Below are 19,268 nucleotides of genomic sequence, written 5' to 3'. Positions count from 1 at the left end.
GGGGATGGAGCCGGGGATGGAGCAGGGATGGAGCCGAGGATGGAGCCGGGGATGGAGCGGGGGATGGAGCCGGGGATGGAGCCGGGGATGGAGCAGGGACAGAGCGGGATGAGGCGGGGATGGATCCAGGGACAGGACGCGGATGCAGCGGGGATGGAGATGCAGCAGCAGCTCCGCCCGCAGCCGCCGCCCCCGGCGCTGTCCCGCCCCCGGAGCCGGCGCTGCTGTGCCGGGCGGGCAGCGGCTCCCGGCCGCCCCATGGACCGGATCGCTGCCCTGCGGCTCCTGCTGCTGCTGCTGCTGCTGCTGCTGGCCGCGCTCGGCCGCTCCGAGGAGCGAAGCCCCGCCGCGAACAGGTCGGTACCCGGAGCGCAGGCTTTTTCCAATTCTGTCCTTCGTGCAGAACGCCAGGACGTGGCTCTGCTTTCCCTTCAAGGTTTGAAAACACCGCGGGCTATTGCAGGGTGTTATTGTTTTTTATTAAAAAATATATTTTATTATAAATAAACATATATTATAAATTTTTATATATATATATAATTTTCTATATTATAAATTTACATATATTATAAATTTTTCTATATTATAAATTTTTCTATGTTATACATTTTTATATATTATAAATTTTTATATATTATAAATTTTTATATATTATAAATTTTTATATATTATAATTTTACATATATTATAAATTTATATATATATAAATTAATACAATATATTGCATTAAAATATTATTTTGAAGCAGGCGGTGCGTTGGAGATGTAACTTTGAAAGAATTTTGTGAACGTTGTTTAAAATCGGGTGCTTTCTGTGAATCCGTCCTGGGTTTAATTTGTGCTTTATTGACTCCCACGCTGATTTTAGGGAGTTATAAATAGCACAACAGCAAGGGTGTGAAAACTACTCCAAGAAACTCAGGCACGGAAACATTCTGCTTGCATGGAATATCTGAAGTGTGAATACAATATTGCAAGTACTTAAAAAATTACTGGAGGTTTGGGTTTATTATTGGTGGTGCTGTTTCACCCTCTGGTGAAACACAGTGAGCCCAGACCACAGCAGGGGGAAGAGGGGACTTTGTGGAGCCAAGCACTGGGAAAGTGAAAACAGCCTGAGCTGTGTGAGCTGAGTGATGCCCAAAGGCACCAGAAACAGAGACAAAACCACAGAGCAAACGTGCTGGTGAGGGTCGCAGCTGCCAGTAAAATCTGTGCATTTGAGGCAAGAGGGACGTGTGGTGATTTGCCTAAGCTTGTATTAAGAGATCTGGTAGCCAGTTACTGATAAATGCTACAATATGTTTTCATTAAACAGCTTACTTGCTGCTCTCCTCTGCCAGCTCTCTGATTTCTTACTGCTCTTCTTAGATAATTTCACTTCTTTGTCTTTCAGTCAGACCAAAATCTGACAGATAACAAACAGTGGAGCATTTCCTGAACTGTATTGCAATAAATATTAACAGATGAAGTCATGATCTTGATGCCAGTGAATCAAATGGGAATTTTGCCTCCTTGGGAGTGGGACTGTGCCTGCACAGTGTAATTTTGCTGGAAGTTTTCTGAGCTCAGTTTCTCTTTTTGTGTTGAAAATGGAAGCTTGAGTATCACCTTGCTCTGATCCAGACCTTGTTGGACATCCCTTAAGTTGCAAATCAGCACCAGTAATCAGTGCTTTGTAAAACATTTATGGAAATCTGTTTCCCTGTGTTAAATCACACATTAAAAAACCAGAGGAGTTGTGGGTTTCTAGATATTTCTCATTGATAGAACTTACACAGAGGCATTTAAAAGTCAGTGATGTTTTTTGTCAGGATGTTTCTTAGAAGGAGCCAGCTCTTTCCTTGAATCTGGTCTCTCCAAACTTACACATTTATGGCATTAATAACTTCACTGCAATTCCTTATGTTGAGTGTCCCTAGGACCACAAGCAGTGCATTGCCCCCAGGTGCTCCTCACCTCTCACAATTTTATTTTCGGCGCATTTGAGAGGTTCACATGCGATTTTCCTAAACTGGCTCTAACCAGTTCAGCAGCCAGTGAGGAATTCTGCCGCTGGAGATTGCCAGTCTTAGGGAGACGACCCTGAACTAATGGAAACACGGGAAATTTTAAATTTCTGTAATTTCACATACAGAATGTTTCTGTAGGTGCAGAGTGCATTTCCCCATCTGGTGCAGTTTATCAGAGCAGTGATATGAGGAGTAGGAGTGTGGACAGGGCATGAAGATTGCCTGTGGCCTCCACACTCAGTCCTGAGTGCCAGGATTAGCCGTGTGGTTATTTGAGTGCAGAAAATGCTGTTTAGTCCTCAAGACCTGCAGTGTTTATCAACTTCTGCACACAAACAAGCCCGACTTGGTTATCTTCAGTAGATGGATAATGTCATCTGATAAGAGGAAATTTACACTTCTTTGTACTTATAATCCCATTTAATTGGGTTTTGCATAGTGATTAGTCATTCCAGTGCTTTGGATTAGGGCTAATCCAATTTCATGTGGGTTCCTAACGTGCTTGGTATGGTAAACTCAAAGTACAACACACGTGCCTGGGTGCACCTGGGAGAGCTGTTTACCAATGGGCAAGGGGGAAATGTGGCCCATCAAAACATGCTCCACTTGTGATCAAGTGAATCTGAAATTTCATACTAAGAGAGGCTGGTAAAAGGGTCTATAACTCAAAGTGCTTCAAATTATCTGCTGTGGAGAACGCTCTAGTGCTGGCTAGTTTATTTTCTCTTACGCATGTAATTACCATTTTTATAATCAAAAGGGAATACATTATTTTTTAGCATGTAGTTGTTTTCCCTTTTCTCACTTTCAATACTTTTATTCCCACGGGGGCATGCTCCAGCTGAGCCCCACAGGGCTCTGCTGCCTGTGGATTCCCCAGCTGGCCTTTTTGGGTGGAAAAGCTGCTGTTTTGGCACCCCACCGTGCCTGCCCCAAAACCAGGGTGGGATTGTCCCTGTGTGCCAGCCTGGCTGTGCCCTGGGGAGTGATGGAGTTCCCTTCCTGCTGGCCCTGCTTGCCTCCTGCAGGACGAGAGCAGGCAGCCAGCGCTGCTCATTAACAGGGTAATTAGCAGGAGGGCCTGGCTGGAGGCATCTCCCTCTCTGTGTCTGGAACGAACGGGGCTGTCAGGAAAATCCACCCACAAGCAGCAGAGGTTTATGTCCAGAAAGGAGACAGAGGAGTCCTTTGACTTTATTCCAATAAAGGCAGAGGCCATGGGCCATTCCCCTGGGGTCTCTCACATTTTTGGAGGATGCAGCCTCCTTTTTATCCCAATTTCCAGCCACATTTCCCTTCTCTCTTTCCCCATTTCTGAGGCACTTGAGAGGTTCAGACTTCCCAGAACACCTGATCCCAAAGATTTCCCTCTAATGTACAACCCTCCCTTTACATTTTTAACTCTTATGGAATTCAGGGGTTTTTCTTCCCCACTGTTTCTTTCACCTTTCAATGTCTGATTTCATTTCTCAGCCAACCCAAAGTTTATTTGTAAAGGCAAATCTCTTTTTCCATTCACCAATCAGTGGAATCCTTCCCATTGTTTCTCTTCTCTCCCAGTGCTGGTTTTATCCACCAGCAGACCCACAGCTTGTCTGGAAAGAGAAATCCTCCATTCCTCTCAGTGCTGAGCGTGTTCACGGGTCTTGGTGGCTCCTGGGTCACCCTCTGCTCTGCATTCCCCATGAAAACATGAATATTTCACCAGCTGTGCACATTCATCTCTGTTTGAGTGCCTTCATGCTGAAAGCAGAGATGTGACATCTCTCCCACGGTGGCTGTGGAGGAGCCAGGATTCATTTTTCTTAATGGACAGTCACAAAAAACAGAATTAACCTTTCCTCCTCCATTAACAGCATAGAAACCTGTCAGGGAATAGAAGGAATTGCACAGTTTTACACCATTCTTCTTCCAACACCAACGTTTTAGTCCAGGTGGTGATTTCCAAGCTGGAGTAAATGGCTATGAGTGCTTAATTATGCATATATGCAAATAGTGTTTAATTATGGAGAGGAGCTAAAAGTATAACAAAGCATAACTATATATATATATATATCTGCAACTAAGTACAGCTAAAGTCAGTATAACTAAATAATGTGCATTCATATTGTTTTGGTGTGCCCTAATTTTTTAGGCATCACCATGAAAAAAAAATGCTCCCCCAAATTACCTTTTTCAGCCTGATCTGTCACGAAGAAATACTGGAAAAGTTGAAAAAAAGCTACATCAAATTGCAGGGCCCACGTTCCTAACTGTAAAGCAGCCTGAGAGAGGGTTCTGTGTAAGCAAGAAAACAGGTTTTGGTCCATTGCAGCCACATCTTCTGTTACCTGCGTGTCAAAATCTGAATATTTCTACCCATCTCTGTTTGCTGTTGGCACAAAAATATGAATATCTGAAGACCCCAGGCCAGCACTAACCCTGCCACCCAAAAAGCAGCAGAAGAAGAAGAAGCAAAAAGCAGAAAATGCTTCTTGAAGCCACTGGGGTTTCAGAGCAGCAGCCGAGGACAAAGTCAGCCTCTCCATATGTAAATAACATAACCACATAAAAATTATTATGTAAAAAACACTGCCAGATAAAAGTTCAGCTGTCCAAATTATTGGACACAGTTGAACTTTTCTGAGTGTAAGATCTTTATAAAAAGTTCTTTCAGGGTGGGCAAGCAGGGTGGGCTCCAGGCTGTGCCATTCATCTGCCCTTGAGGATGCTGTGATGGGGATTGGGTTGGGATCCCTCCTCCTGTGTGTGCCGGGGGGGTCTTTTCCTCCTGAAAAGCTGAGAAGCCTCAGGAACAAAATGTAAACATTGGTTATCTGCTGCTGTGGAATGCAACAGGTGGGTCTGGGATTGGTCCATATGGTTGTTTCTAATTAATGGCCAATCACAGCCCAGCTGGCTCAGACAGAGAGCCAAGCCACAAACCTTTGTTATCACTCTTTGCTATTCTATTCTTAGCTCAGCCTTCTGATGAAATCCTTTCTTCTATTCTTTTAGTATAGTTTTAATGTAATATATATCATAAAATAATAAATCAGCCTTCTGAAGCATGGAGTCAGATCCTCGTCTCTTCCCTCACCCTGGCACCCCTGTGAACAGGGTCGCAGCTGGAAAAGTGGGAATTCTGATGATGGAAGCCTTGGGGAAGGGGACAGAGCCATCACAGGAGCAAATCCATCCACTGAGGGGGGATGCAGTGCCAAGGAAGGTGCTGGAATGTGGAAAGTATCCATGGACTCATGGGGAGGATTCGGGTCCTGAGGGGGTCCTGGTGTCTTGGGCTCTGATCTTTAGGTGTTTGTTGGAGTTTGTGAATCCACTGGGCTGAGTCTCTGGCTGGGGAAAGCTGATTTATCCCTGGCTGGGGGTCTCTGCACAAACCACAGACAGGACAGGGCTGCTGGGAACGTGCCTGGAGCTGTTTGATTTCCCACCATCACTCCCATTCCATGGCTATGGCAATGGGAAGATGCCACCAGCTCACATCCCAGGCAGCAGACACAGAACTCAATGTCACCACTCACTCCAGGAGTTTTTTGCCCAATCCCACAAAGCAAAAGCACATTGACAGTGTTTATATCTGTACAGTAACTATTCTATATTGACAGTAGTTCTGTCCAATCACTATAAGCACAGGTACCTGTGGTTAAACAATGCTTGCTTATTTCAAATACAATACCTGCTTGTGAGCCTTCAAACACAATGCACAGAGCTCCACTATTAAGCTTCAACCTTCCTAATATCTTGCTAGATAAACTTTCTGTAGCTCAGGGAGTTATTCTAGACAAGCATTAATACACAGACCATTGCTCTATTTGTCCTTGCTTTTCTACTTTTTACATAATTTTTCTGCTGACCAATCTCATGGCTGCTGCTCAGCTCCAATCACAGTTCTGCTGTCTCTGGGGCCTGCCTTTTGCTGCTTTTCCAAAACCCTCTGATTTTGTGGATTCCCACACTGATTGTGCTGACACCAGCTGAAGACTTATGCCTCAGAAGAAAATAAAATGCTTTAAAATTCACGAGCCTGGTGGCTGTCACTTGAGATGTGCCTCACCTGAGCCCAGCCTTGCAGTGACTCCCATGGGATTTGTAATTGCCTGGAACTGTGAGAGCCTAAATGAGGGATGTGGGGCTGCAGGGGCTCTCCAAAATGCAGTTTGTTCCATCCAAGAGGTTACAGCAGCCCAGGGTCGTGGGGACAGAGCTGTGCCCACAGCTCTCAGCTCCAGCTGCAGGCAGGCCTGGAGACCCTTTGGTTTTGGTCACAGTGCATTCTAGACTTTTCTTTTGGTCACAATGCATTATAGACTTTGCTGAGCATCTTCATACAGCAGAACCAATCTGTACCTTAACTATTATCTACAGCCCATCATAACTACTGTAATTACCATATTCATGTTACTGTTCTCCAGTCACTAACAGTCAGTACGTCACAGTTTAAGCCAGAAGTTGTTTTTCAGTTTTCTTGCAGTGGAAAATTCTGAGACCTTTTTTCTGCTTGCAACTTTGCTGCCTTGTTTGCCTGTGCTCTCTTTCTGCTTGGAAAAGACATCTTCTTGTTTGGGGTGGGTTTATCCTTTGCTCTAAGCCATACAAACCCCTTCTAACTCACACACCCTTTGCCTCCTTGGTTATCCAGTGAGACTGGCTCAGCAATTCTTTTCTTCTATATCAAAACTTGCTTCCATCTCTATTCCTGCATCAGACTCTATATTTAAAAGTCTTTCTGCCATGCATACACATATCTGTGAGACTTTCTTGTCAAACTTTCACCCTTCCCAACACACCCCAAAACTGACATCCCATGGGATGAGATGGCACTGTTAGGTCAGACATGACACACACATGTGATCAAGGTCTAAGAAGAAAAAAGTATTTTATTTAGCGTGTTCTCCAGCTTATATACTCTTAATAAAGCATCGTGTTAAGTAATTAACTACATCACAATAACTGATTATATTCATTGGTGCAGAGCAATTAATGTCAGTATAAGAGGCAAAAAATACAGAAATTTAATAAGATAATACAAAATAATACAAAAATAAATACAGAAATTTAATACAGAAATTTAATAACGTATATACATCTGCTCATGCACGTAGTCTAGCTTACAAAAATTCTCACGTATCTTTTCTAATCTGTTTCCATGCTGACGGCCTTGTCTTCTTCCTTGCTATGGATACACTGGAAAATCATCAATTGTTATTTCTTCTATTCACTCAGCTTTGCCCAGCCCCTCCGTAATGGGACAGCGTGGTAAGGACATGGGCTGCTCCAGCTGAATGATCCCTGAAAATGAGACAGTTTTAGCCAGGACACAGCAGCTTTGGGATATTTTGCCCTGCTCCTGTGGCCTGCACCAGCCAAGGACCTGAGCTGCCTTTGGAATGTCCTGAGGAGTGAAGCAGCCGCAGATTTCCCCACTAAACTTTGCTGCAGACTTTGCATTCAGGTGCTGCACAATAAATATTTTTTCTCTTCTCTCCTAGTTCACATGAGTTTTCAGATCAAGATTCTCTCCAGAGAGTTGGTAAGGCTTTTGGTGGGCTGAATCCCTGGATGCTGCTTCTGTTATTGTGCCTGTAGAAGATTTAATTTCATTCCCAGATGTTGAAGACTCTTCTGTCACATGTTTTGTTAAAGCATAACCCTCTTTAAAAACACCCTTAAAAAGGATCTTCCTGTTAAAATAACAATTCACTGTCCAACTCTCAGATGCAGTGAGAATGTGGAAGGAAAAATCATTCACCTTTTTTTTAAACCAAGTTTTTAAAACAGAGCGAAGTGCTTGAAGGATGGGGCTGTGAGAGTGCCCATGAAATGATCTGTGCTTGTGAAACTTCACCCTCCTGGCAAGGAGAGGTTGGGATGTCAGGACATTTGTCACAGCTCCCTGTCTCTGGCAGTGCAGGGAGACAGTTCCCAGCACAGTTATCACACTTTTGCCAGGCTGTTCAGCACATACCCTTTGATGAATTTGCTGCATGGAGGAAAAAAAAAAAGGCAGCTTTTAATGTGTTTGAGATGAATAAACACAGATTTAGACTGATTCCTGTAATTTTGGGGCACTGGAGTTCCTCCCAGTGAGGGTGATGAGGTCTCCAATGAAAACAAGCGGAACTTTGGTGAACAAGAAAGGCAAATTAGAAAATACATGTAGTGAAGGCAGAATTTGCTGCCAGTCAAGCATTTTCCAAGGCAAAAGCAGTAATTCTGACATACGTATTTTGTGCAGAGATAATTATTATTTGCATAGGAACATGCAAAATTTCATAGATGTGTGTTTTTATAAATGTGTTTATGAATGTGTGTTTATAATATGCTAATAATGAAGTAACACTCCTCCTTCTGCAGGTCAGCATTACAATGGTCGTGTGAAACCAAAGTTTAATGTCAATCAGGAGACAATTGCACAGGTAATGCCTGGAGGGCTGGATCTGTGAAGTCTTTTCACAGCACATTTAGGTCTTCCAATTTAACTACAATGCTGAATTAAATTTGATTTACTTTGTTTACAAGAAACAGCAGCCAAGAAAACCCTGTAAAACAGTGTGGTACAATTCTGCCTCACCACTTGTACCAATATTCTCTGCTTTTCTGAGGACTGCAATGACAGCACAGGTGCTGTTGCTGGTGCTGGCTGGCCATGGTTTTGGGACAAAATCCTTATATCCACGTTCTGCACAATGGGATTTCACCAGTCTTGTTCTCATTTCAGCTGGTCCTGAAGGAAGAGCAGGAGCAAAACTTCATATTTTCAGTGGGAGCTTTTTACCGGAGACCAGGCTGTAGGTCTTGTCAAAACCTGAGCATTAAAGGCTTCCTTACCAAAAATGATGCTTTCCAATGTCGGGAACACATTGAATAAATCTCTCTCATGTGGACTTCTGAGGAGACAGCCCTGCCATTTATATGAATACACTCACACCCGCTCAGCACATTTCCTGACCATCATCTTGCTTTGCTTTCAGCTTGTTGCTGTCAGTGCTTGTTAGTTTTAATCCTAAAACATCCCTGTGCCATATGTAAGGTCCAGTATCAAAAGGGATCTTTCAGGGTTCGAGCTGAGAGTTATGATTTGCTGACCTGAACAGCACACACACACACACACACACACACACACACACACACACAAAATATCTCTCTTTAAGCCAAGACAAAACCTTGGGGCTTAACTGTGTCCCTTCTGGAGCCTGGTGAGATGCTGTTTATGACTGGGACTCAGGAAACCTTTCCTGTTTTAGTGTGAACTTGCAATCATATGACATGGTAAAAACACACAATATGTGTGTTATCTTATTTGGATAGGACAGAGGTGGTCACTGGAAATCTGAGGGTGAAATTTGAGAATGGCATTTAATTTTTTTAGTTCTTCCTGAGCCCTAAGTCAAATTGTCTTGCCTGACAGCCAAATTGTCTTTTTGAAAATTGAAATTTGGCTATGAAATTAGGCACACAAGGGATGGCAGTTTCCTGGTGTGTGCAGAGGACACGGAAGCTGCAGTCCCTGGGTTTTAGTCCTGATTTTGTAAAGGCAGGGGTCCCTACCTGATCCATCCCATTCTGCAGCAGGTATTTCCCTGATTCGAAGCCATGGTGAGCCAAGCTGCCTGCAGGTAGGTTAAATACAGAAATTTCTCTCACGTGTACAGCTGCCCAGTGTGCTTCCAGCATGGTGGGCTGCGTCCTTGGCAGAACCTGAGTCCTTTCCAGTGGGCTGAAGCAATTTTTAGAAGTGCTGTAGAGAATCTGCAGCTGAGGGGGCACCTTCTGTGCTGGGGCTGGGTGCTCTGTGAGGTGCCATCCCCATGGTGGGAAGGGGAAACAGCCAGGAATGCCCCTGCTTGCTCAGACCAGGGCTGGCTCACGAGTTCTGGTGACTCCTGAAACCATGCTGTGAAAAACGCCAATCACTTGTTTTTAAAATTTTAAAAGTTTAATGGTAATAAAATTGTTTTTAAAATAGCAATATGATTAGAGTAATAATATTTTGGACAATTAGAATTTAGGACAATACGAGATAATTAAAACAAAGAGTTACAGATGGTCTGGGTACCTTTTTCTGGGCAAAATAAGCCCGAAAAAGGACCCATATTAACAGAGAATTAACCCTTAAAAGCAACAGCCTGTTGCATATTCATACACTTCATCCATGATGCATAAATTCCATTCAAACACAGGATTCTGTCTGGGCAGTGTCAGCTGCTTCCTCTGAATCCTGACAGCTCTTCAGGGCTGAGTGAGGCAGGAAGAAGTTCATTTCTCCTGATAATGGAGCAAGAAATTCCATTTCTCTGAAAGATTCAGGTGTCCTGTGGCTGCTATCTCAGTGCCAGTCCTTTCTTTTAAAAAAGTATCCTACATAGCACAGTTTCTATTTTAACATTTTGTTGTAACCTAAAACTATATTTAACACACTGCTTAAGGGCATGAATACAGCATTACTTTCAAACATAACACATACAATATTCATTTTAGTATTGGCCAAAAGCCAATCACAAAACAGGCACTTTTCACGCACATCTTCTGACAGAAATCTCTTGTGTGGCCCCTCAGGCTGTCAGCTACAACTCGAGCAGGGGGGGACAGTGGCAAGGAGCACCCTGGAGCCACCCTGGGCTCCCCCACAGCCACTGCAGCCCCCTGAACGTCACCATCAACGGCACCCCCTGCATCCTGTTCTGGGCCAGGAGGATCCTGATCAGGATGGAGAACCACACCCAGCTGGATTTGACAGACAGGACCTTTGGAGCCCATGCCACCGTGGATGTTGGGGACTCAAACTGCAGCGAGGACAGCGCCATGTAAGGGGAATTCTGCTCTGCTGGGGGAGCTGGGGGCAGGCAGCCACTCTGGGGAGTGAATATGGGAGTGGAGCCTTAAGGTTTTAGCTGTTTCATTTGTCAAATCCTGTGCTGCTTTAAGGTATAACTCTAAGCTCCATACAGAATGTTGGTTGCTGTCTTCATGTTTTGGTCAGACAACACAATTCCTCTGAAACTGAAGTGTGACCGTGTTCACAGGGGTCCCAGGATGAGGGAAGACACGAGGATCTGATTCCATGTTTCAGAAGGCTTGGTTTATTATTTTATGATATATATTACATTAAAACTATACTAAAAGAATAGAAGAAAGGATTTCATCAGAAGGCTGGCTAGGAATAGAATCAGAAAGAATGATAACTAAGGCTTGTGGCTCGGCTCTCTGCCCAAGCCAGCTGACTGTGATTGGCCATTGATTAGAAACAACCAACATGGGCCAATCCCAGATGTACCTGTTGCATTCCACAGCAGCAGATAACCATTGGTTACATTTCGTTTCTGAGGCCTCTCGGCTTCTCAGGAGGAAAAATCCTAAGGAAGGGATTTTTCCATAAAAGATATCTGCGACACTCAAGGACATCTGTCTTGGTGTGAACAGACAGGTGTCTGCTAAGGAAGGCAGGAGCCTCCCCTGAAATGGAAAATGTAAACCCCCTCCCCTTGAATTACTGTAAATTTAAATTAAGGGGCTCTCAGGCAAAGATATGGGAGCAGGAAATTACAGTTCTTTAATAGGGAAGAAAATAAAAAGATAAAATAAAGAATGCAGTAAACCAAACCAACACTGCCAGAGTCAGAACCCAGCCTGACACCCTGTGGGTCAGGGTGTTGGCAGCAGTCCCATTGGAATTGTGGCTCAGCCCTCCTGCAGTGCCAGGGGTGGCTCTGCTGGAGCAAGGGGGATCTGTAGAGAAGGATGTGTTCTGCCTCTGAAGATCCAGGGGAAGGAGAGGCAGCTGCTGTTCCTCTGGGAAATCCCATGGAGAAGCCGTGCTGGTGTCTCCAAACCTCTGGATTATATCTGGGTAGCAATGCTTGGCTCCTCCCTCTGGGCTCACATCTCCCAATGGGATGCTGCAGTTCTTATCAGCCATGCAGGGACATTCAATGGCTGTTATCAGCAGGTGTCCCCAGTTGTGGAAGAGATAAGGAAAGGAATGCTGCCCAGTGAACAGAAGACAGCTGCCACACAGATGGCAAACAGAACACAATTTGCTTGGCTATCCAGGACAACACCCTACAGCCTCAGGCCCTGAAAGTATAAACAAAAGTGAATTGTTGGGGAGCAAACTGGGGCTAAATGGCTTCATTACCTGAAGCTGGAATTGGAGGATTAACCCCTGAAATGCAAATGGACCAAATTTATAATTGTGTGAAAAACTCGTGTCCATTGTCCATTTTGGGTATAGCCTCTGGGAGGCTTCTGACTGTCCAAAATGCACCTTTGGAAGGCCTTTCATAAATACCCACTTTATTCTTTTGATCTTATCCAGCTCCTGTTCTAGGCAGCCACTCCAAGGCATCAAGAGGCCCAGGTTTTTCTGATGATGTCCTGCCACTGTGGGTTGTGTAGTTTAAGCCCAGCCTGCTGTGGACACTCAATACTCACTTTTTGCAGTGCTGTGGCCCCTCCTTGGGCAGCCAGGTCTGCTCTCAGTGCCCATGGGGCTGAAGTTGTTGGTCTGTTTCATCTCCAGCTGTTTTACACAGCTGCTTGTGGGGATGGAGAGGGGATCCTGTGCTGAATGTGGGGCTTAGGTGCTGTGCATGACTAATTTTCCCTTCAAGGGGTGTGTGCCAGTGATGAGTTTTTGGGAGTACCTAAACACAGGGGCAGACAGAATGAAGGCTATTAAAAGTAGTTCTATTTATTGAAGGGGCTTCATGTACATTTTGGGCAGACAAAACCCTCCCTCGGGGGCTACACCCAAAAAGGGAAAACAGGTCACAGTTTTCACACTTTTATAAGTTTGGTCCATTTGCATATTGGGGGTTAATCTATTACAACTATACAATTAATAACAATTACAACTTCAGGTAATGAAATAATTTACCCCAAGTTTGCCCACCCAACTCCCTTTTGTTTGCATTTCTGGCCCTGGGGCAGTGAGGTGTCCTTGGTTGCCAGGCCTGGGGAGGAATTGTTGTGTCTGCCCAAAATGGGGCAGCAGCAGCAGCTGACACTGAATGTGGAGTTTGGAGTTACACACTAAAGAACTGCAGGATCACAATGTATGAAAAATATAAAAGTTAAATCCTAAGGGATCGCCAGCTGTGCTGCACAGGGTTCTTTTTCAATTTCACTTTTAACTTTCTGGTAACCTCTTTGTCCGTGGTTACCAAAAATGTCTGTGCACCTTGTGCTGTACCGTCACAAAGTAGGTGTTGCCTCTTTGTGATTTTACAGCACAAGGTGCACAGACATTTTAGTGAGGTTACCAGAAAGCTAAAAGAGAAATTGAGAAAGAACCCAGCATCACAATATTCAACAAGGCAGTTTGAATATTACATTGTCAGCATGTGAACTTATCCAGCACTCTTTTGACAGGCAGAGGTAGAGAATGGAATAAACTCATGTTAAAGATGAAAAAAGTGATAACAAACATTCCTCCCTCTCTTCTGGCCTACAATTTGAAAATAATCTTAGTCTGATTAGTAAGTCTTTTAACAGAAATAAACAGAGTTCATTTTCTAACAGAAAATAAACTAAGGGAAAATTAAGGGTTTCAAAACACAGGGAATGGTACCAGATATAATAATCCAAGCTGCATTTCTGTTTTATTTTTACTTGAATAGCACATTTACCTGTATGTAATCCTCAACTGTCTCTGACTTAGATTTGTAATAAAGCAAGGGATGGTCTGGATTCAGTGTCCTGTCTTAGGGAGCCAGTGTTACCCAAGAAGTCTAGATCACCTAGGAACTTGTGGGGCTAGCTGTTTTTTGCTTTGGATGTTTTTTGTTTGTTTGTTTGTTTGTTTGTTTGTTTTTAAATATTTTGTTGGGTTTTTGTTTGTTTCGTTTTATTTTTGTTTTCTCAATTAATCTTCAGCTTTAATTTTGGAGGCCTTTCAGAACCTGCATGCTCTCACTGTGTTTTCTTTCTGCCTTACTTGAACAATGAGAATCTCCATGCAGGTTTTAAGAGGCAAAATATTACCTTTAAGCAAGAAGAATCTATTCAGCCTAATAATGTATTGCATTAATTAACCTGGGAGGGCCTTTCACTTTACTGAACTTCAGGTGCCCACGGCAGTGCAGAGCTGCCTTACAGCCAGGGCATTTGTGAGGAAGGAATGTGGAAATCTAAGCTGTCACCTCTGCTTTCTTTCATGCTCTGATATTTAAAAAGAGGGGGACAAGGTGTCTGTTTGCACTTTCTAATGACAGGCAGGGGTGATGCTTGACTGAGATGTGGTGGCTGGAAGAGGAGATCCACAGAGCCTAATTGTCAGCTAGGGTGGGAAGCAGTGGGATTGAGTTTTGTTGGAAGTTAAACACGGATTTCTATTCTTTCTGCGTGGTCTGGGCCTCATTCCAATCAGCAGGTGAATGAGTATATTTCATTAGAGGAAGATTTAATCCTTACAGTTTTTCCCCACTGACTTTAAGGGTAGACTGAGCAAAAAATTTAATGTATAACTGAGCTTAATCTTTTGTGGTGCTTTTTTCTCTGAAGGTCTCTGAATTTTTTTTTCCTAGCCTGATGTTACTTGCTTTTTGACCTAGGCTTTCCCTGAAGTTTGGTGACATTGGGAATCTGAAGGGACTTGTTATCAGGTAAGTTTATATAATAAAATCCTTACCAGATAATAACATAACACAAATACATTGTTATGCAGTTGTGTGGGGAATTAAAGAGAATTTGTTTAAGCAAAAATAATGTGAGAGAAACTCTTGCATAACTGAAACACCTGCATTCAGCATGTCTGTCACCTGACTTGTTTTATTAAGGCATTTTTTTTCCCTATACTGAGTTTTCTACTCGTGGAAAAGTTTGGGTCATCTCTTTTGTGTAGAATCTTCCTGCATCTGAGATTTTAGCTAAAATGGTCTGGGCATCAGACTGTGACCCACTTTTACGTTGGCTTCTTGTTGACAGAACAGCATTTCTTGAGAAGTGATTTTCCATATACACCGGGTGGGAGGGGTACAATACCAGTTTTGCATTAATATTTTTTCCAAGTAATGAGGCAAAATCCCCTCATATTCTTCTTGCTCTGTGGGAGAAACCAAACTCCTTCCGCTGCCACAGGGAACAGCCTCAAACCACAGAATCCCAGGGTATTTGGGGCTGGAACCTGGGGTATTTGGGGGTATTTAGGGCTGGAACCCAGGGTATTTGGGGTTGGAACCCAGGGTATTTGGGAGTATTTGGGGGTATTTAGGGGTATTTGGGGGTATTTGGGGCTGAAGAGACCTCTGGAGATGATCTGGTGCAATTCCTGTCTCCAGACAGGGTCCCCTGGAACAGTGGCACAGAAGCTGGGGCTGGGATGTCTCCAGACACTCCAGGCCCTCCCTGGGCAGCTGTTCCAGGGCTCTGCCACCCTCTGTGGAAAGCTGTCCCTCCCTTCTCCAAGGAAGGAGCAAGACCTCACATAATTCTGATCATTCCAATACAAACCGGTCACGCCAATGACTCTGACGGAGTCGCTCGCTGCGCGAATTTAACGCGGTTAAATCTGACTGATTTTCTCCCTCCTCCCTGCTCCAACACGGCCTCCCCAGGCTCCTGTTGACCACCAGCTACTACCAGCTGTCGGTGCAGAGCTGGTTCAGCCTGCAGAGGCTGCAGCTGCTGTACAACCACTCGGTGCAGGCGACCTTCAACGCCTCGGGGATCCGCGCGCCCGCCGCCCACTCCTTCCGCTGCCAGCGGGTCAGCAGCCTGCAGAGACACGATGCTCTGCTGGTGCCCAGCTCCGAGCACGACCTCTCCCACCTCTGGGAGGTCACCTTCATCGACTTCCAGGTGATGCCATTGTCTTGGTTTGGAAAGACAGGAGTCTGCTAAGGAAGGCAGGAGCCCCCCCTGAAATGGAGAATGTGAACCCTCCCCACCCCCCTGAGTTGCTATAAATTTAGATTAAGGGGCTCTCAGGCAAAAACATGGGAGCAGGAAATAACAGTTCTTTAATAGGGAAAAAATAAAAGGATAAAATGAACAATGCAGTGCACTAAACCAACAGTGCCAGAGTCAGAACCCAGCCTGACACCCTGTGGGTCAGGCTGTTGGCACAGTCCCATTGGAATCGTGGCTCAGCCCTCCTGCAGTGTCAGGGGTGGCTCTGCTGGAGCAAGGGGGATCTGTAGAGAAGGATGTGTTCTGCCTCTGCAGATCCAGGGGAAGGAGAGGCAGCTGCTGTTCCTCTGGGAAATCCCATGGAGAAGCCGTGCTGGTGTCTCCAAACCCCTGGATTATATCTGGGTAGGAATGCTTGGCTCCTCCCTCTGGGCTCACATCTCCCAATGGGATGCTGTAGTTCTTATCAGCCATGCAGGGACATTCAATGGCTGTTATCAGCAATGTCCCCTCCCGAGGGAGGTGTGAATGTGGTAACTCAAAGAGAGAGATAAGGCAAACTGCCCACTTGACAAAGGTAATCTGCCCTAGAGATGGCAATGGAAAACATCTTGCATTGCAATCTTCAACAGCCACGGATTTCAGACAGGTGGATCCCATGGATGGGTTGAGGGGAGGTTTTGGCTTTCTCGGGAAAGGCCATCACCTTCCATGCGCAGTTTACACATTTGTGCCTCACCTTGTGATGTTTTTCTGGGCTACCTAAAAACAGAGGCCAAACAAAATTAAGAAAATAAAAAGTGGTTATATTTATTGAAAGGGCTTCAGATACATTTTGGGCAGGCAAAACCCTCCCTCAGGGGCTACACCTGAAAATGCACCCTGTGGCCTCCATTTGTGTCCCCACAGCCTCTGGACACAGGCCCGGCTCAGCTCCAGGCCCGGCCTGACAGGCCTGTGTCAGACCCACCAAATATTTTGACCTTTTATGCCTTTTTGGGGCTGCCTAAAAACAGAGGCCAGACAGAATTTATAGAATAAGAAGCTGCTATATTTATTGAAGGGCCTTTAGTTACATTTTGGGCAGACAAAGCTCCCTCAGGGGCTACACCCGAAAATGGACCGCGGGTCAAAGGTTTTCACACTTTTATGTTTGGTCTGTTTGCATATTGGGCTAATCTAACAATTCCAACTTCAGCTAATTAAGTAATTTACCCCCAGTTTGCTGCCCCCAACTCCCTTTTGTTTGCATTTCTGGCCCTGGGGCAGTGAGGTGTCCTTGGTTGCCAGGCCTGGAGAGGAATTGTTGTGTCTGCCCAAAATGGGGCAGCAGCAGCTGACACTGAATGTGGAATTTAGAGTTACACACTAAAGAACTGCAGGACCTCAAATACATGGAAATTATAAAAGCTAAAATCCCAAGGCATCACACGGAGCACAAAATAGAAACTAAGACTTTTCCTGTCCAAGGAAATTAAAGGCTGTTTTTTGTAGTCTTTCTGCTTGTGTTCCCTCTAGTGGTGAGTGAATTTGATTTCTTGTCATTACATCATTTTGAGCTGAGCTCTCACACTCAGCACCAATATCAGCACCAGACAAACAGACATGGGATTCATCTCACTTCACTTTTGTTGCCTAGGAATTTTAACCTTCTGCCCTGACTATAGTCACCCCGGCCTGCCTCTAAAGCCACTGGATAATTCCCCTGACCCATCTTAAGCCCTTATTTTAGGATGAGATTATTAATCTTCTGAAAGTGCCAATTCTTCTGCGTGTGACAAGGAGGGAGCCTAGGATGGCAGGACTAGAGTGCCTTGCATTTAGATACCTGAGTCAGGGGGCATGAGGAGCTGAAAAAGGAATGGAAAAACCTTTTGTCACTGTGTGAAAAATGTCCATGGACTGATTTAGTGGAGCAGAGTGCTAAAATCATATTAGAACTGAAGCCAGGAATAAAACCTGTTGGTGTTTTCCAGAACTGGTGCAGCTTTCTGTAGTTTCTGTAGTTTTGCTGCCACATGCCACCCATGTGGAACTGGTGAGAAAAATCTTGTCCTAGGGCAGGCACTTGAGAATATTTCCTGGTTGGTCACGTTGGAGTTTGTGCAGTCTGAAGCAAAAACTCTGGGGACTCTCAGCCAGTGATGCTGGAGGTGCACAGTTAACATGAAAGGTACCATGCCTGCAATTAAATATTGCTGAGGCACCAAGAGTGAGTCTTGGTGGAAAGTTCTGTTTGAAACACAGCTGAAAATCCTTTTGGCAGCAGAGTGCAGGGGATTAGAAGAGCTAAGAGTTTCAGGAGACTGACCTGGATAAACTCTGAGCATTAGCTCCAGCTATCAGTGGGAGACACAAATTTGTGCAGGTCTCAAGTCAGAAATTCTCACTGCCATCAGGAGCAAAATAATGAAACACAAATGAATGAAACACCAGTACCTTATTTAACATGACCCCTTTTGTCCTCCCTGTAGATTCAAGGTTTTAACATCCAAGAAGGACATTTTGCCTATGCCAGGGACTGTGCATCCTTCTTCTCCCCAGCAATCCTGATGGGCTTGGTGATGTCCCTGATTCTGCTGCTGGTCCTGGCCTATGCTCTGCACATGCTCATCCACCTGAAATCCCTGGACAGGCACTACGAGTGCAAAGCTCCTCCTGCCTATTTTGCACAGATGAAGGACAGTGACATGGGAGATGAGAAGGAGCCCCTGAGAAACAGTGGAAATGACTCCTATGAACTCAGGAACCAGCAGTTTGGTAAAATCTATATTTAGCAGTGTCTCGGTGAAACAAGAGGTGTTTTCTTCTGCTGGCACTGTTGTATGTAGTCTGTGCAGATTTTTTTACCAGCCGATGAGAGGAAAAGTAGGTAACAGATTGTTTTAGCCCGTTATTCACTGGTAATCATCTTGAAGATGCCTTGGGAATGAAGGTGAGGACAAAAAAATTCCATTGTGAGTTAGAGATATTCGTGTTGTGGGACTTTATTCCTGTAGCAAAAAGCCAAAATAGAGGCATAGCTCTTCATCCAGCTTACCAAGTCTCGAAGAGAGAATCTGTAATGGACACTTTGAAATTAAATAAAGGTTAAAAAAAAAAAAAAAACCAAACCAAACTCTTTGCTTATTCTTTCAGAAGGCAAAATTTTCCCTCATTTTATATTTTGCTGTGTCCTGACAAACCAGCACCAGTTTCTTTCTCAGGATGTGTTTTCATTTTATTTCCCAAGTCACATCCACTCCTTTTTGCCCCCATAAACTCATTTTCCCACTCTGGAATCTTCAGGGCCACTTAAGGTGTGTTTTTATCCACTGCACAGATTAAATGGTGGCTGCAGGGCAGCAGCATCCTGATGCTTTCCTGTGTCTAAGCTGGAGGTTTATCCCAAGATCTGATGGGAAAA

At 44.5% G+C, this 19,268-nt stretch overlaps 1 protein-coding gene across 1 annotated transcript; it reads left to right on the top strand.

The window, feature by feature from the left end:
• Positions 1 to 136: 136 nt before the first annotated feature.
• LOC118699763 (V-type proton ATPase subunit S1-like protein) lies at positions 137 to 18,968 on the top strand. Its single transcript, XM_036403913.2, has 7 exons — positions 137 to 356; positions 7,504 to 7,544; positions 8,369 to 8,430; positions 10,571 to 10,818; positions 14,566 to 14,616; positions 15,568 to 15,811; positions 18,337 to 18,968. Exons 1-7 carry the CDS (start codon positions 154 to 156, stop codon positions 18,637 to 18,639), a joined length of 1,152 nt encoding a protein of 383 aa, XP_036259806.1. The 5' UTR covers positions 137 to 153; the 3' UTR covers positions 18,640 to 18,968.
• The last annotated feature ends 300 nt before the right edge of the window (positions 18,969 to 19,268 follow it).

Source organism: Molothrus ater, chromosome Z (assembly GCF_012460135.2).
Source record: "Molothrus ater isolate BHLD 08-10-18 breed brown headed cowbird chromosome Z, BPBGC_Mater_1.1, whole genome shotgun sequence".
NCBI classification, from domain to species: Eukaryota; Metazoa; Chordata; class Aves; order Passeriformes; family Icteridae; genus Molothrus; species Molothrus ater.
This window is presented reverse-complemented; position numbering and strand designations above follow the sequence as displayed.

Bases quoted from the DNA above. Each gene is read 5' to 3' on its own strand.
- LOC118699763 (XM_036403913.2), top strand. From the start codon at position 154: ATGGAGATGCAGCAGCAGCTCCGCCCGCAGCCGCCGCCCCCGGCGCTG. The intron at 7,545-8,368 runs GTAAGGCTTTTG...CTCCTTCTGCAG, and splicing joins AGATTCTCTCCAGAGAGTTG to GTCAGCATTACAATGGTCGT. The intron at 15,812-18,336 runs GTGATGCCATTG...TCCTCCCTGTAG, and splicing joins TCACCTTCATCGACTTCCAG to ATTCAAGGTTTTAACATCCA.